This window comes from Pelodiscus sinensis, chromosome 15, assembly GCF_052426305.1.
Source record: "Pelodiscus sinensis isolate ZL-2025 chromosome 15, ASM5242630v1, whole genome shotgun sequence".
In the NCBI taxonomy this organism is placed as follows: Eukaryota; Metazoa; Chordata; order Testudines; family Trionychidae; genus Pelodiscus; species Pelodiscus sinensis.
In genome coordinates, this window is record NC_143066.1 from 33,543,550 (window position 1) to 33,565,518 (window position 21,969).

General features: G+C 44.7%; 1 protein-coding gene across 5 annotated transcripts in view; it reads right to left on the reverse strand.

Annotated features, from left to right (window-relative positions):
* Window positions 1-21,969, reverse strand: part of RNF216 (ring finger protein 216) — a 146,346-nt gene that overhangs the window by 88,172 nt on the left and 36,205 nt on the right. For all 5 annotated transcript variants that reach the window (XM_075899673.2, XM_075899671.2, XM_075899674.2 and 2 more), the window contains 9 exons: window positions 21,240-21,316; window positions 15,527-15,629; window positions 14,548-14,712; window positions 12,563-12,677; window positions 12,158-12,297; window positions 10,710-10,760; window positions 9,034-9,171; window positions 7,951-8,099; window positions 7,351-7,429 (listed from right to left, as the gene is read on the reverse strand). In XM_075899673.2, the coding sequence (XP_075755788.2) occupies window positions 7,351-7,429; window positions 7,951-8,099; window positions 9,034-9,171; window positions 10,710-10,760; window positions 12,158-12,297; window positions 12,563-12,677; window positions 14,548-14,712; window positions 15,527-15,629; window positions 21,240-21,316 (1,017 nt within the window). The remainder of the gene's footprint in view (window positions 1-7,350; window positions 7,430-7,950; window positions 8,100-9,033; window positions 9,172-10,709; window positions 10,761-12,157; window positions 12,298-12,562; window positions 12,678-14,547; window positions 14,713-15,526; window positions 15,630-21,239; window positions 21,317-21,969) is intronic.

Here is a 21,969-nt window from a genome sequence, read left to right on the forward strand (position 1 = left end):
AGTGCCAGACCACTGGATGCCGAACAATTGGAGTTTTACTGTACTTGGTTCAATGCAAACCTTTCCGCAGACCAGCAGTTGCTAATGGAAACTCACCGTTAATTACATAATTATGCCTGAGCTCTTTTGCTAGTGCTGCAGCTAGGCAGAATGGCTTAATTTAAAATATTAAACAGATTAAGCGTTGTAACTTTCTCATGTTGATTTATCAAACTTCATTTTAAATAAAGTAAAATGTTAATTTATGTCCAACACTAAAAGTTTCAATGTTTTCTTCTTTATGGCAGGGGTGGGGAACCTTTTTTGGGTCAGGGGCCACTGACCTACAGAAAAATCAGTTAGGGACCACACAAGTGAGAATTAAAAAAAAAAAGCCTACTCCAAAAAACCCCCAAACCTCACTTGATGTGGCCCCCAACTAAGAGACCTCACCTCTGGCACTACAGCCCCGTGGGGTGTGGGGAAGGGACAGAGTTCAGGTTTTCCCATAGGCCAGATTTACTCTTCTGGGATTCTGGAGTTGGTGGATTTTATGGACCCCTTAGATTCTCAGGTGGGGACTACAATGAGGGGTTCAGTGTGCGGGACAGGGCTGCCAGCGAGTGGGATACGTATCGGGGTGCAGGATCTGGGCAGGAGGTGGGGTGCAGAAAAGGGAGAGGTTGTGAAGTCTGGATGGGAGATAGGGTGCAGAAACAGGCTGAGAGTATGATGTCTGGGCAAGAGGGAGGGTGCAGGAGCAAGGGAGGGTGTTGGAACAAGCTGGGGGGGTGAGGTCTTGGCGGGGGGAAAAGAGGAAATGAGTGAAGGGAACTTGGTGCAGGGGTCAGAGGCCTCTCAGTGACCTAAGGGAGGTCAGAAAGCAAACCTATGCCATACAGGAGGCTACAATGCAGCAGAAGGTTCCGGTCTGGCTTTGAAATGACACTGTTTGGTATCCTGAGCTCCCCAGTACCTGCTCTTCCCCCTCCTTCAGAACCCAGAGCCACAGTGCTGCTTCATGCATGTGTTATTACCATGGCAACATCTTTCACCTTCTCAGCTTTTAGCTGGCTGGAAGCCCTGCAGTGCTTTGTGCTGAGACTGCCAAGAGGGGTGACAATCTCCCCCACCCACAACACAGAGAGTCTGGGATACCTGCTAGTGCGCGCGCACGCGTGCACACACACACACACACACACACACACACACACACGCGTTTATGCAAGCTGATCATGGGGGCAGGGGGGCAAGCCAGGGACTGGTGGAGAAGAGTATTTCCCGTGCATGAGGTCCTCTTTAGTTTTTGAAGTCATGAGAGAAATGCTGTTTGGTAATTTCGTCAAGGGACTCGGCGGGTTCAGTATAGAAACCTGCAAAGATCTCAACATGTCAAAATGCATGGGAAAGTAGCATGCGTCATTAGAGGGCTGGAAGGTTCAAATGCCACTGCACAGAGGTCTGCTTTGATGTAAGGCAGCACAGAGGTTGGGTAATGCATCACCAGCAGCCGCTAGTCCCCATTCACATTTGCCGCTGCCGTGAATCTGACACCACTCTGTGCAGCCTCTTCCTACACACACACACCGCATAAGCAGTTAACTACAGAACCGATCAAAGGCCTTGAAACTCCAAGAGGTTTAGCTCCAGCCAACAGAGAGCAACTGGATGATGTGTTAGCAGCTCCACAAAGCTAGCAGCCTATAACCCCAAACACAAGACACTGACTTTGCCTACACTTCTAAAATTAAAGTGTTGCCATAAATGAAACTATGGCCATAGCATGAGCTTTATGTAAACCACAGCCAATAGGGGAGTAGCTGAAAGTGTTAGGAGCCCATTTATCAAGGGCGTGTCACAGCGCTGTTAACTGCTGTGCTTTTTCTACACTCAAGCCAGAAAGCTGCAGCACAGTAGAGTGGCAGTGTGGACTTAGCCACCGACAAGCTTAAAATACAAGGACATTCCTGTAACAAATGCAGACCATATTACGGGTGTACAAAGATCTCTTCTTTACTTGCAGAGTTGCTCGGGCTAGGTTTCTCCTTGGTGAATTAAGCTTTATTATACTTCCTTCACCCAGCAGGTGACATTAATATGCAAAGCCTGGACAGCTAAGCAAGAGCCAACTCCATGTATCACAGCTGGAGATGAAGTGGCACTGACAGATGGCGTAGACTTATTACCCAGGATCCTAGAATGCTAATTGCTATGGAAAAATGTGGTACGTGTTTCCAAAGAATCTTTAGTTTTTACATTTTGTGGGAAAACATTAAATTTTACTGAAAGTCCGGTGTCACTTATTCAACACACAAAACCTCCCCTCTTGTGGCTGTTTTTTAATGTGCTTTAAAAAATTTTTACATTTCGCTAAACATACTCCAATAAACTGCAGAAACAATGAGGAGCTCTGTGGCACCTTAGAGTCAAACAGATTTATTAGGGCATAAGCTTTCGTGGGTAAAGCCCAAGTGTTTTACCCAGGAAAGCTTATGCCCTAATAAATCTGTCTGCCTCCAAGGTACCACAGGATTCCTCTCATTGTTTTTTTGCAGATACAGACTAACAAGGCTACTCCTCTGAGATTTTTCCAATAAACTGCTTCTGGCATAGAGATTACTCAACAGCGTAGAGAGATTCGTGTTGAAATGCTTCTCAAATTTCACTTCAGCCCAGATGCGAGTAATTCAGGCTATGAAATGATGCCAAAAACTTTAAAAATCCTCCCTAAAGACCACAACACTGAGTTTGGCAAGGACAAATCTCACATTGATAGCAGTGTGCCTTTCAGTCCTGTACGGAGCAAGGCTGTCAATTATGTTCAAAGGCAGAGACACCTGCACAGCACATGGAAAGCACCACACAAACTGAATGAAAATAAACACAAGAGGCTGAAACAGCAGAACCATTGACAACAGTAAAGAAACCATGCACAACAACGGAATACTGTAATTCTATTAATATATTATGTGTGATGGCACTGGTAGGCTTCAAGCAGGCATCCAAAGATAAAACGTTGTGTTTAAATGACCAGAGAAACTAACCTTCAGCGTTTCATTTTAATCACGGAACAATGCTGATTTTTTGGGGGGGGAGGAGGGTCACAGAATTTTGTTATCACGGAAAGCTAGGATCCCTGCTCATTACAAGCTCGTCACATGGCTATGTAGTAGTTATTGTACGCGACTAGCAATGCCTCCCTCTCACTGGTAATTCTGCCCACTGATATTAAGCCTGGGTATGTCTCAGCCAATACAAGGAATGATCATGTGCAAGGGAAGAACAAGCAATAGCCAAACCATCTGGCATAATCAGGGAGACCATACTGTGATGGTTAACACCATTAAGCCTTAACCAATAGGCAGGGGTTAGAGCCGCTCCCCACCCACCCCGGAGTCAAGGGCTGGTTCAGCCCTGCGGGGCTCACTATAAATAGTGACTGCTCCGGCAAGCCAGAGCATCCCTGTCCGTGGTGGGCCCGGCCCCCTGCCGTAGATTACATGCTGGCTCTGTGGGAGTGGGGACAGCACAGCCACACTTCCGGGGAGGCTTTGCCACAGGCTCTACAGCGTAAAACTTCACACTGCAGAGACCGCAGTGCATGTAACCACTCACAAGCCTAGTGGTTAGATGGTTACATTTTTAAACAACTTTTTACATCCCTAGACTAGGACGTTAAGTAGTGATTAAGTCCCGGCTCCGGGACCGATGCAGCTCTGTTTTTGAAATAAAAGGCAGAGCTGCAGAGGTCTGAGTCCCAGCTTGTGAGGGGTCCTCCACTTCATCTTTGCCTCCCTGCGGACACAGTGCTGGGGGGAAGCCAGCTTTTGAACCAGCTCCCCTCCCACACTCCCAGCACTGGCTCCTGCTCCCTCCCCTTGCTGCCTCTCTGCAGCAAGGGGGTGGGGGAGCAAGCAGCTGAGTAGTGCCTATGCTTATTGGGTAGTTGAACAATCAACTAATCGCTTACATCCCTACTCTAGACCATGCCTCACATTTGGCTGGTGCAGTTCCTTTTTCAAGCTCTATCCCAGGCATCCAACTTTTTTGGCAAGACCGTGCATTTGCCCTGTTTACAGTGATCATAAATTGGCAACAGCTACTTGGACAAATGCTGTTGCCAGTTGTGAGACCCATAGCGTGACAGTGGGGGAAGGGGGGGAAGAGATGCACGCAGGCAGCCAGTCCTATGCAGAAAGGAGGGCTCCGGAGAGTGGCGTAGGATAGACTCATGAATGCAAGCGGCAGAGGGGCTCAGGCTGGCTCTGAACAGGCCAGCTCCACACGGCCAGGAGGCAAAGAGGTCTTGGAACAGCCCTTTGTGGAGGTAGAAGGGGCCTTGGGATGGCCCCCATATGTCTTCTCGTTTTTGCCTTTGGGAATATGGTCACTGATGCCTGTGTGCCTCAGGCTGGATCAAGCACATGGCCAAGGGCTAAATGCTTTCAACTCTTTACAAGGAGGACAGGTGTTCCCCAAAACTGAATTTGAGGTGTCTTTACCTTTGGCCTAGACTTGAACCAACCGCTCCTCTGCGTGATTTTAGGGGAAGTTTTGGGAGAAGCCAAACATCATCTGTGCGAACCCTGGAATTGAGAACAGCTAGGCTAACAAGAGTATGAAGAGATTATAGGACCACCATCTGGTTCTCCTTTCCCGGCCCTGTCACAAAGGTCATGTGCTCTATGCTAAAAATCACAAGATTTCATTTCATCCTTACCACTTCACTTAATATTTTCCCTCACTTCACGCTCTACAATGCAGCCAGAATCTTTCAAGCCAAGGAGGGTCTCCCTTCCAGAGCCATCTGCCAGGAACGTATCACTTGCTGGAGGCATCCCCTGTTAAGTCTCTGCACTCTGATATTGAACATCCACTGCTCTCCCACATCACTCCACATCTCCAGACTAACCCTTTATGCGCCTCACTAAGAAACAGCTACCTGCAAAAGGGGACATTAACTGGTTAACCCTCATCATCAGAATACAAGATAGCCGGAACTTGGGAAACCTATTGCAAGTACAGCTACAAAGCATTGACAAGTCCTCCCATTTCAAGAAATACCAATTCTCCCTGTTAAACCCAAACATGTTCCTTCTGGAAGCAATCATCTAAAAATCTGATAGCCAAAAGTGTATTGGAGTAATACACCAATGAAAGCTGTTGATATCTTCGAAATCCAGTCTCTCTTTCAAGTATTGGCAAGTTAGCTTGAAATACTGTGGTGTCAGTAGGACCAGCCAAACTCAAGCTAGTATATTTGGAGCCCTGATCAACTAGAACACCCTGCCATGCCTTCACATTCTGGAACAAAACACCCGTAATTTTAGATACTGTTCTTCAAAAACGTTTACACTCCAAATTCTGCTCACTTGCTGGAACCTGTGAGGTTGCTCTTTGTGGTTCACTTGGAAAAAAAAGGAAAAGAGTTCTATTTTCTTTTATCATGCTGGTTTAAGAATTGATTGGTTGTGCACAAGTCACGAGTGCCATCTAGTGGTTTTCAGCCTTCCTCAGCCCACAGCTGCAGTGCAGGGCTACTCAACTTTGGAAGCCCCAAGGGCCACAATGTTACTCCTAGCACATGCTGAGGGCTGCAACTTAAGTGTAGTTCCATATACATGCAAATATATACTCAAATATATGCAAACAGCTTCTTTCACACTCATGGGCATGATTAAGGCAAGACTATAACTCACAGGGCCCCATTTAAGTCGGTTCTGCTGATATTAATAAAATGCAATATTTACCCGATTTCCACCCATATGACAGCACTTTTAATGAGTAATGACAGTCCGGGAATTTAACTACTAAACACATATCAACCATTATATTACTTTTTTGTTTTGGCTCCCAACCATGGGCCGCATGTTGAGCCCCGTGTAAACCCAAACTGCATTACGGTCCACAAGCAAATGGGCCACATGTTGAGTAGCCCTGCTGTAGAGTTTAAGTCAGGTTAACATTTGAGAAAGTCTAATGCTTACTGATTGAATTTAGCACAAATGTGCCTCCAGAATCCAAAAAGCAACTGCTGATCCATCATCAGGCTAGTCTTGCTTTCACTTCACAACACTGACAATAATACAGTATCTATTCTGAGCTATACAACTTCAAAAAAAAAATTAGACTTCTAGTACAAGAGGATTACTTCTCACCATAGGCAAATAGCCACATAACATTTTGAATTAAGAAGCCTCTGGCTACAGGAGCTACAAGCATGAGCATGATTCATTTAAGACAGGAGCTACTGCAATACAGATCCCGGACCATTCCATAATAGTCCCTGCTACTTCGGCCTAAACTAAGCAAAGCTTCATTGGGTATTAGAACTTGGATACAGACACCATGTAAGATTAAATCCATTTATACCAGTGAAAAGAGGCGCCGAGAAAAAAATTAAGTTCTGCCATTGAGATTCTACATGCATTTAGCACTCAGCAAGAGAAACTAAATCCTGTTTGCTCTGTGGTGAAATGCAGCACAAGCAGTGGCAGTTTCCCTCTTCTGCACTGACTGCACTTTTGACCTGGTGAGACTACCCCTGCCATGGCGGAAAGGGTGGTCCGCTCTCCATGACTCATTGAGTGACCGCCCTCTGCTAAGACAGCAACAAGGCTGCTAAGGAGTGATTTTTCTGATGAGTCTGCAAACTCCCAGCTCTTTGAGAGAACGGATTTCACCCCAACCCTGCTGATGGTGACTTCCTGGCACTACAGTTTGAACCTCTCTGGTCTGGCAAGACCACGGATGTTGCTGGACCAGAGAACTTCTGGACCAGAGAGCAGTAGGCCATGGGGCCCCAGCTGCCCTGGGACTGGCAGCAGAGCCAGGAGCCCAGGAGCCCATGGGGCCAGTCTCCTCTGGTCTGACAAACTCCCTCCTTCAGAACTAATCAGGTTCCGAGGGTGCCGGACCAGGGAGGTCCAACCTGGATCCAGAATGGTGACACACAGTAACAAAGTGCCATTTTATCAAGACATTCGATTTTTGTTTCCCCAGTTCTCTTAAAAAGTGTCATTACAGTTAGAATGCTCAGCAAAACCAGACATTTAATAAGACCCTCCAACTAGTACATTTTAAGATCTTGTAGAGCAAAACAACATGCCTAAGTATCTCGAGAGACATTACATTGCAACCATCTCGTAAGTGGAACAAAGAGCAGTCTTTAACTTTATCTGTATTGACAGTATCCTGAAAGGCAGCCCTGCCTTTAGTCACTTAACAAAAGACCAAGAGCCACCTTTGCAAAGAACTCTTTTCCTTCACCACATCTGTGTGTCATGCACATTTTATAACATTAGCAAAACAGAGGAGCCCTTGAGCTCTGCATCTCAAAGGATGACACCTAGGTAAATATCGGCCCTTTACCTTCCTGCAGCGAGGGTTGGGACAGCTGAACCGCTTCACATCATTGTCCAGGAGTGCTGGGAAGTTACAGAAAGGACACCTACAGCCCAAGAGAAGACCATGTTAACATCTCACATTGAGTGACTATTGAGTGTAGATAGTTAAACAATTCCACACGTCCATTAACAAGGAGGCCATCTATGGCCTGTCTATCCAAAAATAGGTTCACTGACCTCAGCACTGCCTCTTTTCTTCCTACAGTTTTCTGATTGCAACCCCCCTTTGCCTCCTAGAGATTATGTGCTTAGTGCTTCTTCTAAACTATTTCACACAAAGGATTAGTGCAGGCTTGATAAACCACAAGGCATGCAATGCTCTATTGGCTCTGACCTGCATCTATCTACTAAAGAAAGCTAGCTTCTATTCATAAAGAAAATATTCAGGGGTAAAAGTCATAGGCCTCAGTTACACACATGCTTTATTTAAAACAAAACACCTAGCTGCCTTACATTACCAAGCCACCTAATGTTTTGGGCTATAGGATCTACTGCCTCAGTAGGTAACTACCACTCCTTCATCCATCTCACAATACTGACCGACTTGGACCCTCTGGGAACCTACCTGACTAGCTCATCTGCACAGGCAGCAGCCACTTCTTCCTCAGCTTTCCGCTCATAGTATTTACACAGGATGGTCTCTGGGAGTACCTTCTCCAGCTCACTGGTCGGGAACGAACATGTGCAGCTCCCTTCCATGCAGCTGAGCTCTGACTACGTTGGTGAGGGAAGAGAAGAGGAGAATGAAAGTTCCTAAGAACAATAAGGTGTCGCTCGATTCTTTTGAAGCAAGATTCATTCAACAGAACTGAGAGGCCTGAGACAAAGAAAATGTTGGCGCTAAAACTGACATTTCCACAAGTGACCACAGCAGATGTTTGCTTATGTGTAGAGCGAAAGGGAACAGATATATTATGTCAGACAAGTGCCAGACACCATGTAAACACTCCCGCTAATCTCTTCCATCCATATGTGGAATAAACGTATGTGCACCGAGGCAGAAAGAAAACCCTAGCTGTGGGTGCACTGCTAATCAGCTGGACAGCATCTGAATCTCTCTTGCGTGGCCACATGAGTGCACATCTTACAGTGCACTATCCCCCAAATGTTTTTCCATGCTCCCTTATGAGGGCACGCCTGCTTTAAAAACTCTGCCTTAGAGAGTGCAAATCTTGAGCCTCAGGTACCAAGATATTCTACTGTGCAAAACAAAGTTACAACTCAGCTTTTGAAATAAAGACATAGAAAGCAAGTGAAAACAATGTCTCTCTTTTACTTACCCTATTGAGTCTGGCTACTGACAGCAACATTTCCCCCCAAAAGTGTGTAGTTGCCCCTACGAGAACCTCAATTCTGCTTGCTTCACTATGCAATCTCAACAGTTTTTGTGCATTTAACAGAATAAAGCATTAACTATTAATGGAGATATTCAATTCAAGACAAAGATCCCAATATGCAGTTGTTGGTTATCTGCAGCAAGATGAATTTGGTTTTTTGCTACTAACATTTGAGTGTGTTCCACACAAACGGAACACTTTGTGAGACGTGCAATTTGCAGTTCACAAATTCCTCCAGCATACATTATTGATTACCGGAACCTACACACAATGCCTCCATCCACCTTTCATTCTCGTTACGACACACTTACCTTCCCAGAGCCAAAGACTGCCTCCTGAGCATATTTGATTAGGCACTCCTTGCAGAACAAATGACCATCTGCACACTGCGTCAGTTCCTCAAATGCAAATTCCCCATAGCAACAACGGCACTCGATCATCTGACCATCCTGCAAGCCATTCGAAAGATTAATTCCCCCACCATCCAACCTAAGTAGTAACAGTGATAGGGAAGGGGAAATATATTGAGAACCCCATAAAACTAGCACGTGGAGTTAAGATAACAATAGCACCCTGTGAGATACTCTAATCAAATTGGAAATGGGATGAGCATTTTTAACAAGTAAGAGTAGCAAAAGTTTGTAACAGTCAAATAAATGCTTTGTTTGGAGTTTAAATTCCCCAAGAAAGTTAAAAAACTGGAGGCTCTAACCACTCTAATATACTGAGATATAGGACAAGCTAACACGGTAGCCAATTACCCCATGCACACGTTGGTGTATTTGCTAGTCTGCCTAAGTGCTAAGAATTAGGTGATTTAATCTACAGAACAATAAAAGTATCATTAGAGAGGAGGAAGGGGACAGAATGCACCATTCATATTTGGAGACTAGGATTCAAGTTTACTAGCCTACAACTACCTCAAAGGACAGAGCCCTGTGCGGATACAAAATTGTCATCTGCAAAAGTGATCAGATACCTACAGATAGAAAGTGGATATCTGCAGATTTGTAGGGCTCTAGCAAAGGATATTTATCCATATTACAGGTCAAGAACACAGTGCTTTGGCAGCCCTGTTGTAAAGGCAGGGAAGCTAGCACAGGTCCTGTCTGCGGTATAATGGCACTGATGGAAATAGACATGTTCTCGTCCTTGTCAAGACCAACATGCACGCCAAGGTTGGAAGATAATGGATACTGAAAGGAAAATGGTAATCCATGGCAGCTGGCTAGCGCTCCAACTACTCACTCTCTCTACTGAAATGGAAAAACGGTTTTCAAATGTCTAACAAGCCCCCACTGCAAATAGAAGAGAAACCTCTCCAACGCAGCACTGCAAGAACAGCAAATCTGCTTTAAACCAGTGTGTCTCAACCAGTGGTACGAGTACATTTAGGGGTACTTGAGAGAAGTCTGGAGGGTACATCAACAACTGAGACTTGGAGAAAACGGATTTTTTGTTTTAAGTTTTACAGCGCTTTATTTTTTGTACTTTTTAACCAAAAATTTCATCACCCACCCAGCTACGATTAAGCTGTTTAAACAAATGTGTTGCAATGGTAGAAAAAAATGTGTGTCTGAAAGCTGTAGATACTGGTACTGGGGGTACTTGCAATTTTTTTTTAAAAAAGGGGTACTTTATAAAAAAGGCTGAGAAACACTGCTTTAAACTGCCAAAATGTGTTTAGCAATGGCAACCCTGATATTAATCTACTGCAGTGCTGGCACTGGCCAATCAAGTTATTAGCAGCAACCAAATGAGTTACTACAGATCATTACATGCATCAATACTGCTTTGCTACACTTAGTGGTAGACTCAGACTTTTAGAAAAAGTCCCCTCCCTCCCACAGGAGGGTCTGTCAGCTCAGCAAAAGCAATCCTACAGCAAACGGATGGAACATGTGTGGAGGCAGACAAGTCAGCTTAGAAATAAGGGAGTAAATGCAAATGCTTTATTACAAAATGTCAGGTGGATAGAGCTACTGACCTTCTGATACTGCTCCTCATTCATCTGCAGGGCAAGAAGGAAGTCTGCATGCTGAAAAGAGACACGTGCATTTGTAATTATAGAATAATGCTCCATTGCAGGTAGTAAAACACTTTTAAGATTTAAGAAGCAGAAGTATGTTACATGACAGGCTGCCCTCAACCTGTCACTCCAATCAGTTATCCATCAAGCTAGTCAAACCATCCTGGCTATAAACCAAATGCCAGATAGTCAGCAAGTTCAGTATCTTGCAGACAGCGGAGGAGATACCACAGCCAAGAGCTTTTACAGAGAGGATTCTGAGTGCATCTGGCTTCTTTTTAAAGGAATGCCGAATGTGCTGCTAGCTTGGCTATTCCCAAGGCACAAAACCACAGCTCGTTTCTAAATGCCATGAATGGGAAGTGAGAGGAGGGAGAATCGATAGACATTCAACATTTTGTCCAGGCATTTGCATTTCTGCAGCTGAGAGAGGGGACTCATTTCCATAAGAACGGCCGTACTGGGTCTGACCAAAGGTCCATCTAGCCCAGTAGCCTGTCTGCTGACAGTGGCCAGCGCCAGGTGTCCTGGAGGGGGTGGACCAAAGACAATGATCAAGCGATTTGTCTCATGTCATCCGTCTCCAGCCTCTGACAAAGAGAGACCAGGGACACCATTTCTACCCCCTGGCTAACAGCCTTTTATGGATCTAACCTCCATTAATTTATCTAGCTTCTCTTTAAACTCTGTTATAGTCCTAGCCTTCACAGCCTCCTCTGGCAAGGAGTTCTACAGGTTGACTACGCGCTGTGTGAAGAAGAACTTTCGCTTATTAGTTTTAAACCTGCTACCCATTAATTTCATTTGGTGTCCTCTAGTCCTTTTATTATGGGAACTAATGAATAACTTTTCTTTATTCACCCTCGCCACACCACTCATGATTTTATATACCTCTATCCTATCCCCCGCCAGTCTCCTCTTTTCCAAACTGAAAAGTCCCAGTCGCTTTAGCCTCTCCTCATATGGACCTGTTCCAAACCCCTGATATTTTAGTTGCCCTTTTCTGAACCCTTTCCAAGGCCAAAATATCTTTTTTGAGGTGAGGAGACCACATCTGTACACAGTACTCAAGATGTGGGCGTACCATAGTTTTATACAGGGGCAGTAAGATATTCTGGGTCTTATTTTCTATTCCTTTCTTAATAATTCCTAACATTCTGTTTGCCTTTTTGACCGCAGCAGCACACTGTGTGGACATTTTCAGAGAACTATCCACGATAACGCCAAGATCTCTTTCCTGATTTATCATAGCCAAATTAGCCCCTATCATATTATATGTATAGTTAGGGTTATTTTTTCCAACGTGCATTACTTTACACTTATCCACATTAAACATGTCTGAGGGCAGAGGCATCTCTATGAAGTCACCTGTCCTAAAGGATGAGGGCAACTCATGACAGTCTCACCTCTGCCATCTCTTTAATTTTCTGTTCATAGAACTCCTGCTCCAGTTGCACAGGTGGGAGAAGCGAGTGTCTGTCATAAGACCTGAAGTGCCGTCTCTTGTTCTCCAAGAAGAACATCCGCTTCTCAATTTTCACATCACCTGAAGCAGGATGAAAAGGGACCAGGCAGTGAATAAAATCACAATCTTTTATCTATAGCTGAGACATCTCTACTCATTATACAACTTCAAGTGTTTAGAAGCAAAACTGTATCAAAAAGACACATTTATTAGTGAGGAATACTAGATAGTGGCAGACATAGTAGATGTTTAAGGATCAGAGTACTTAACAATGGTACCTTCCGTGGTTGGTGGGCTCCACTTACATTGTGCATAGAGACTACCAACATCACCATTTGACACTTACCTTGCTCAAATTTGAAATCAATGTAGGAAAACTGGTTCATTTCTTTCCTTCGTTTTCGTTTCCCACTGTTTTCAGGAGACAGCTCCTGCCATTTTTTGATGGCATCAGAAAAGGCCTTAAAAATACCACATACACAAGAAAAAGGATGTTAACACAATCACTCCAGATAAGTCTGCTACTCTTTGCAAGAACACAAGAACTGTGTGTATCTATTAGGGTTGTGAGCAGGCAACCAGTTAACCAGTAGGCATCACCCTTACTGGGGGCCCCTGGGTGGGGATGGGGCTGCTCCAGAGAGCAAGTTCCCGGCCCATGTTGGGATCCCACTTAGGTTAACCCAGGGGAGGACAAAAGGGCCTCTGTGGGCTGGATCCGGCCTGCCAAGCAAGTTGATCTGGCCTGCGGAAGCCTTACCACTTCCTCTGCCTGCAGGCCAATAAGGCCTTGGGGAGCACCTGATGTCTCCTCCTGCCCTGCAAAGGGCTCAGCACTTAAAGTCAACTGCCAGCTGCTGCTGAGCTGGCAGTTGACTAAACATGGTGCTCCCTTGCAGGGCAGGGGCAAAGAGTGAGAGACTTCACATGCTCCCCCTCCCAGAACCCTGATTGACCTGGGAGCAGCAGGGGGGAGCGTGCCAAGTCTCCTCCCACTGCGAGGGGCACAGAGTTCCTAAAAGGAACGGCCAGCTGTTGAGAACAGCTGGCAGTTCTTGGGGGGAAGGGGGAAAAGAGAGCAAAGACTTTGTGCGCACTCTCACCCACAGATCAGAGTCTGTGGATGGGGAAGCATGGAAATACCCAGGCCCCGCCCCTTCTGGGGCCATTTAAAAAGTTTCCGAAGTGACCCCTGCTCAAAAATTATTGCCCACTGCTGGGTTAACCTAACATTTAACCAGTTAACTGATGAAACTGGGATTTTACATCCCTAGTATCTATTAGAGAGCTACATCTTCAAGTCTGATGTGAAGATGGAGAAGCAGAAGCCTCAGAACTAAGTCTACTTTTCCCTCCTTTACTCATCCTACCACCTCAGCAGCGTGGGAAAACCACAATAACTTGGAAACAGCGTGCTTTATTGTACGGGCACAGTGGAGCGATATACAACTGTCCCCAAGTGCTCTCTCTAATGCAGCAGTGCCAGTACCCAGAAAGAAAGACATGGATACAGGATGTAATACATTCTGAAGAATGTTTTTGCAGGTAATCTATGAAGGATTTGGGCCCCAATCATGCTCTCTCCAAAGTCAACTAGGAACAAAACTTTTCTACTAAGCATTAATCTATTCCGATGGGGAAGGTCTTCCAGGAAGTACTGCCCCTTGAAGAGCAGGTTTCAGTGATTTACTCTGCTACATGAATACTCTTCTAAAAAGGAAACTACCTTGCAAGCTAAATCTAAGGGGGGGGGGGGGGTCAGAATGGCTCAGCAGCCCAGGCTTTTTCCTTAACCAATTCTTCATGAGTCAGGTGCTTAGAAAAGAATGAATGAGCTATGTCACATATCAGCTGTAAGCTACAAAGGGTCTAATCACATCTGCTCATTACTCATCTAATTTAGTAGATGATACTCAAGTATACGTTTTAAGTATAAAACCAATATGTGTGTTTTAAGATTTGGCTAAAATCAGCTTTCCTGGCAAGTATGCCTCCTTTTGGTCATGAGGCCGGGACAGTTCCTCAGGACTGGCTGTGTCACATGGTTATACTGGACAATTCTGAGTGGCCCACTCACTAACCAGCACACCCCATAACCCTGTGTTCTGGAAGAAGCCTAGCAGCAGCAGCCGCCAGACTGAGTACTTCAGAATCGTCACAAAAATCAGCCAGCTATTTCCAACCAGCCAGCGATCCGAAGATCAATTGTACTCCAAGTAAAGGAGCGTTTTTAATAGCAACAGATGGTGCAAAACAAAGGCACCACATCTCCCCCTTCCAGCACCAGCGAGAGGCAGCCTCAGAAAGAAAAGCAGAGTGTGACTGGAGAACCTTTCGTGTGATTGCATAGTGTCCCTTGAGTTCATGTAGTGCCCACTTGATGTCCTGACTGCTCAGCATTTTGAAGTCAGCCATAAGGAGGTCAGCTGCTTGGATGAAGCACCGTTGATCAAGGGGGGCAAGTTTGGAAAAGTCAAAGTAGTCCACTTTAGGCACCTGGAAAGCAAAGTAAAACAGGAGTTAAAGCCAGGCCAGCCTGACCTTCTTTTAAAAAGAAAGAGGCTTCCTCTGTCAGCATTGATGAGTGAACACTGGCAAGACCACCCAGAACTAAACTGACTGTTCGGAGCGTGTGCACAGTGTGTGTAGAATTAGGTTATTCTAAGGCTGAGTGGGTTCATCAGAATAGGTTTAAGATTTGCTCTGTTCTCAAGAGCAGGAGACTGAATATCTATGCTGTCTGGCCCACTTATAACCATTTGAGATCTACTTAAATAAAAGGAAAAAAAGCCAACAGGGAGACAAGGAACATTTCCAGCTACTTTTGATGGAAATAAAATGGGGAAATACCCTGGAGCAGCTAACCAGTCTAGTGCTGAATGGCAGGGCTCCAATGCCACATGAGAATCCGATTAGAATTTCAGTCCACTTCATATTCCAAGGAGCTTGGTTCACAGAAGTGCTGCATATTAATATCAATCACTGACTTACAAGGATTAAAAGGGTCAGGGTGCTTTCCATTTCTCCTTGAAGGAGATAGCATGTGATGCAGGTACATCTGAATGGAAAAATTGGCGAGACCTAGGCATGCACAAGACCCAGTGGGTGAAAGCCTTTTCAAAAGTCATTTTACAAGCAAGCTTTGGATAGAATTATTTTGTATTACAGATATATCCAAGGGCCTTCAATCAAGGCCCTGCTCTGTTAGGCATTGTGCAAACATGGACTCAAAGGAAAACACACCAAAAGCAGCCTAAATTGAATAGGCTTGTGGGATGCATATTAGATATGAAGACACTTTTTCACTTGCCTTTGTCTCATCTTGGCTGGCGAGCAGGCTGCTATTGGGATTTAAAACCACTCTGCCTTCCTTCTTTGGATAATCTGGATTTTCCAGAAGAAAATTACAAAGTCTGCAAAGATAAGTGTAGTTACTTGTTGGGACCTCCCTATATGCATTCCTAAATTTTAGCTTCTTTGAAGAAGCAGCACTATGGATACTCTGCAGCTGGGCTTCACAGGCTAAAAGGTGGCGTTTCATGCAAAAAGGTTTGAAAGATAAAACCACTAGCTTTAACGTAGAGTCCAAACATTTGATCATTCTTTTACTTGATCCTGCACGTAAGTACACAAAGATGAGTGGGTAACATCACAATCATCTCCATATCAGAAAGGAGACAACAAACATGACTGATTCCACTACATTTCAGACAGCTATGACCAGAAAAGTGGCACAGCTTGTACAAAAACACATTTTGAAATTTTTGTTTTAGGATCAAAGAAATCCAAGAGCATGAGGCGTTGCACTGGCCCTGCACCATTCTTTTCATATCTTAGTAAAACCCTTCACCCTCCAACTATCCTCTCACAGAATCAGAGAAGAAACTGTGTTTAAACTGATTTAAAACTAGGGATGTAAAGGGTTAACTGGTAACCCAGAAAGCATCACTCAGTACGTGGTTAACTGGCAGCCTGGCTGGGCTATAGTGATCCCTCACTCACAGGATCCCAGTTAACCATCTGACTTTTTAAATGGGATTTTACATCCCTGTTTTAAACAGGCGGGGTTCGCTCAGGAACCACAGAGGAAAGGAGCAGAGCATTGGCAGCTCCCTTTCGGGTGTGGCTGCGTGGAAGGGCAAAAGTTGGCATAGCAGCAGCGCCGGCATGGGGCTGCTCAGTGGCCTATGTTCTGCGCCTTTCCTGAAGTCTCCAGGGCAGTAGGAAGACGACAGAGCACACCCCCCCACAGCTGAAGTGGGATGGAACATGGGGAGGGGATGGGGAGAGCACAGAGACCGCGGGTGGGGGATGTGTCACATGGAGGGTCACACTGCACCCCCAAGAAATGGATTTTACTTGCCCTACTAGTCACACAAATGGTCCCTAATCTCTCCATCCACACAATTAGATAATACAGCCACTCCCCGACCTATGACCCTCCGTACTTACGACCAAACTCCCATTAACCCCATTATAATATTTTCGAGTTCAGAACCATGCACGTCAACTTTTTCGAACAGCGGGGGCAGCGCGTTTAAGGGTATTTCCGACTTAGAACCGAATCAAGTTATGACCAGGTGTTCGGAACGTAACCCATTCGTAAGTCGGGGACTGCCTGTATGTATCAGAGGTGCTAGGAAGAACATTAAAAGCAAAGAAATCTTTGAATCAAAAGATGCTAGATCACAGCAACAGTATTGGCTGGAGCTAGGAAGAACATTAACTCACTTTTGTGATCAGAAGAGGCTTTAAAAAAGCCAGTCCAAATGCAACATTTACCCACCCTCACAGTTTTAGTTCAACTCTCACACTGAAAGCAAACAGTTATATTAGGCACGGACATAGCGGGCCAGAAAATGAGGTCAAATGCATCTGCAAATGATAACAGAAAATATTATCGTACCCTGCTATATGGGATATTTAAGTTTCATCTTACATCTTAGAGGAAGAATTTTTAAGATGTCCACCTTGGATATCAGCTTTATGCCAAGACACTAGGTAATTGAGAGCACTTGGCATTTTTTAAAAACTGCTGATGTGCAGTGAAATGGAAATTTCATGGTGCTGAAGTCAGAGCAGCTGAAATGTAACAGTTTTTGTTCTGGGATAGTCCAGTTATGTTTTAGTTATTCTATACATTGCTGTTTGGGTGCCTCTAATTTTCAGGGAAGTGAACCGTCAGTATGCCGGACAGGGAAATGGATCGCTCTGTGCAGTGGCCATGCTGCAGTGCTTATTCATTAATATCTGTACCAAAGGACACGGAGTCTCCTTTGGTACAGCCCTCTAAATCTGGCCATTTTTATTTATCGCATTTCAGCTTCACCTGCCATTGTGATGAAAATGTCCTTCCTTGTAAGTAAGGTTGATCACTGCTCTGGCCAGCTTATTCCAACACACAGGATGTAATGACAACCCAAAAGATAGCTTATTTAAAGGAATAAAAAAAAATACAGGCAAGAAGTCTTACTGTTCTGCAGTCACCCTTAGAGTAGATATTTTGGAATGCTTACCAGATATTCTCTGAACATGCACTCACCTCATTCATACTAGATCAGGGTGGGCAAGAATTTTTTTTAGAAGGGGGGGCACTTCAAGATTTTGGTAAGTGATCAAGGGCTGCACTTTTCTGTGGAGCGCATCTAGGGTTTGGGATGGAGGCTGTGTGCGGAAGGAAGCTCAGCACGTCTGGGGTTTGGGACAAAGGCTGTGTGCAGAAGGGAACTTAGGGTAGGGTACTGGGGTGCAGGAAAGTGTGTGGGATCGAGAGGGAGTTTGGGTGAAGGAGGAGGTTGTGATCTGGTACAGGAGCTTGGGGTGCCGTGTCCAGAAGGGAGTACGGGTAAAGAGGATTCTGGCTGGGTGGAGGGATGTAAGAGGGGGTGCAATGTCTGCAAGGGAGTTGTGGACCTGGGGGAAGATGGGAGGGGAGGTGCACACTTTGGATGATGACCTGGGGCAGGAGTTGGAATACAGGAGGGGCTGGGATTCCAGAGGCAGGCTGTGGCGGGGAGGTGCTTACCTAGGTGGCTCCAAGCCAGCAAGCTCTCTGCCTGTCTCAGTCCCAGGCTGCTCAAAATGGCTGGATGCTCCCTGCAGCTATCTGCTCTGGGTGCTGGGGGAAAGGGTGAGAGAGGAGGCGGCTTCATGTGCTGCCCCCGCCCCTAGCAAAATCTCTGAGCCCATTGACTGGTTTCTGTGAACCCTCTCCTGGTGCATGGAACAGAGAGCCACGGGGAACAGTCAGTCACTGAAAGTGGTGTAGGACTAACTCTGAAACAGTTGGCTGCTCTGTGTCTGAGGTTCCCAGCAGGAGGCCCTGACACGCTGGATCCAGCCTGCGGTCCATATCCTGCCTGCCTCTGTCCTAGATCAATAGGGTCCTAGAGGCAAAACTTGCAAGGTTAGTTCTACTGAACCCTTGCAGGATAATGGGGAAAGCATGCTTTAACACATTAATGTCTCAGTTTCCCATTCATTAGTGGTATCTACCAGGGAAACCTAAGTCCCAAACTCTTGCCTCTAATGGAGAGATTTTAAAGCACAAACAGCTGACGTAACAGACTAGGAATTCTATGACCATTAGGTATTGAATATCCTAGATTTGTTGCTGATTGTCCTATGTAGGATTCTATATAACCTGTACACTCATGCATCCTGATATTGTTCAATGAATTTCCCCATTTAGTAAGACAAAAACTACTTTCAGGTGACAACTGTGAAAACTAAAGCTACTCTTCAATTTTTGCTTCACCATCTGTCATGATCATGAGGATTAGCCAGCAGATTGAAGAGTAAGTGGTTAACCAGATCTAAGCCACGTGGAGTTGGCCAATAGGAATGCAGGTAGGAATTTCAAACTGGGACAAAGGAATTTTTGGTTTCTCCCTCCTTTGTCTCTGGGGCAGTTTTCTCTCCAGCTACTGAGGGAGTCAGACAGAATGTCTCCCTCCAAGAAAAGAATTCACTAAAATCTGTTAGGTTTTATTGTTTTATGGTTTGGGAAATGGAATCTGATGTCCGTGCATTTAAAATGGGTTTTTCTCTCTTTTGCAACTAAGTCTGGGCCCATGGTAGAATTCTCCCTGAGTATATTACTTTGCTACTCTACCATCTAGTCATTATGCTTGCAACAGGAATATTGTGGTGATAATAAAAGTTCTCTCTCTTTTCTTTTCTTAACCCGGTATTGGTTAATTTGTGTGTCCTGGTTTGTACCTTAGGGGTGAGATTTCCCAAGTGATCTCTCCCCTGATTTTCTTATCATTACTTGGGTGGTGGCAACAGAGTTTTTATCCCCAAAATCTAGGTTAAGATTTTGGGGTGGAAGTTTTTTACCAAAGCCTGGAAAGATAAGGTTTTGGGATACTTTTGCGGGGCCCCACTTCTGCATTTATCATGCCAGAGTGGGGAAGGAGCCTTGACACCATCTAATTGGCTATAACATGTATTAGACTACAAAATGGTGTCTTCAGGACATAATGGCTCTACACTACTGACCCCATTGCTGAGGAGGCAAAACACTCGGAGCCACTTCCTCATTTCAAAATCCTGTAATTTACCCAGTTCTGCATGTATCAAGACATTAAACTCCACAACTGCCTGAGTGTCCAGATTTCAGCAAGAAAATGAGGAAGAGAGTAGTTCCATGTTAATTACGTACATTATTCTTTAGTCAGTGCTCAATGGCATTTTGATTCTAGGGTGATCAAGAGATCTCAAACACAGTATTTAAAACACAAACTTTTTTTAGGAGTTTCCAACACAACTGGCAAGTAATTAATAATCCTGAGACTGGTATTCCTTGTCAAAATTTTGCTCGACTTCTAGGCTACCATCAGCAGCTGGTATTTATGAAGTTAACACTAGCAACCCATGACATTTATTAGCTTTGTTTTCTATACACGACAGTCAGGGAAAAATGTAAAGGAGCATGCCACTGCAGTATTAAGGAAAACCACATCCTAGCTTGGGGTGTGTGTCCTGAATACAGTGCCAGCTTTATAAGGAGTACACGCCCAGTTAGTCACAAGCTGGAGAGTAGGAACAAGCAGGAGACTATTTTTTTTCAAATTAGACAGGAAAAGTAAAGTCAAGTCCATCAACAAACCTGCTGAAACCAGCAGGGGGAGGCGGGGGAAGAGAAACCAAGTAAAACATCATAAGGCTATAAACATGGAGGATGGAAATAAGCTATCTAAATGTCTATTGAGAAGTAGGGGAATGCATTTAAGGGAAAATTAGCTTGAAAATTTAGGAAGATTATTTTCCCCTACATGTGAGATCCTGAAGCCTGCGGAATATCTCCCAAGGGAAGGAATTGAAACTTCTGTGCCAGAAGATTTAAAAGCAGGCTGAATAATGTACTAGAAAGAGAGCTTGCAGAACACAATAGCTCCTGACCCAAGAACTTTAAGACTGTGAAACTATGAACATTCCAAAAGTGCGAAGATGCACGGGACCAACATGCCACTCAATTTTGCCGAAAACCCAGAAAAGTATTATTTTAAGCTCTACTTGTATCTGAAGGAGTATTTCTAATGTAGCAAGAGTGTTCTAGACATTCTGGAATAATTCTGTCTCCTTTGAGCAATGCTTTACAAAAAAGTCAACTGAGCATTATCCCTACATAGACACCTACTGGCATTATGCTAGAAGTTTGTGAATAATGAAACAACTGTAGCTGCGACAAAGATTTCAATGAATAGAAACGCTGGAGGCAGAGGATTTTTCAAGTTACCAAGGGCAGAGGTTAGCTAGACAGAAATGGCATCTGGTTTTGCCAAGCAGAGACAATGCCAGATGCAGAGGGCCTTTAGGATTAAGGAAGTATCTATGCTTCTAGACATTCTCAGTACAATGCAGACATCCTCCCCAGCATATGCTGAAGCAGCATGATTAGAGCCAGTGGACAATGAATCTGTGACTGTAGCCAAATTGTTTGTGATTTCATAATGTAATAGTTCCATTAACCAATTTGCTGCTATGTGAGAAGCTTTGGCTCTCAGCTCTGTACTTACACATTTAGGTCATAGCAGTTCTTGATGCGAATTAATTCCTCAACATACTCTCTCTTCACATCTGGGAATCTCGCTTCCTGGGATGGGAAAAGAAAAAAAGGTTTGTTATACTGGAAACTGAAGTCCTCTACAAAGGTGCGCGAGGACACAGTCACTGATGACTGAGCTGTGTGACTTTGTCCTCACCCACAACTATTTCTAATTTGGGGACAAATTATATCTTCAAATCAGCTATGGGCATCCACATGGCCCCACAATATGCCAACATCTTTATGGCGGACCTCAAACAACGTTTCCTAAGCTCTCGCCATCTAGCACTCTTACTCTACTTGCACTACATTGACAACATCTTCATCATATGGACCCACGGGAACGAGATCCTTGAATTCCACAGGAATTTCAACAACTTCCACCACACCATCAATCTCAGCCTGGACCAGTCCACACAAGAGCGCCACTTTTGACACTACAACTACAATTAAATGATGGACACAACTCCACCACCTTATACCAGAAACCTACTGATTGTTATTCTTACCTACATGCCTCTAGCTTCCATCCAGGACACATCACACAATCAATTGTTTACAGCCAGGCCCTAAGATATAATTGGATTTGCTCCAGTCCCACAGAGACAAACACCTACAGGATCTCTATCAGGCATTCTTAAAACTTAAAATACCCACTTGGGGAAGTGGGAAAAAAAAACAAATTGACAGAGCCAGACAAG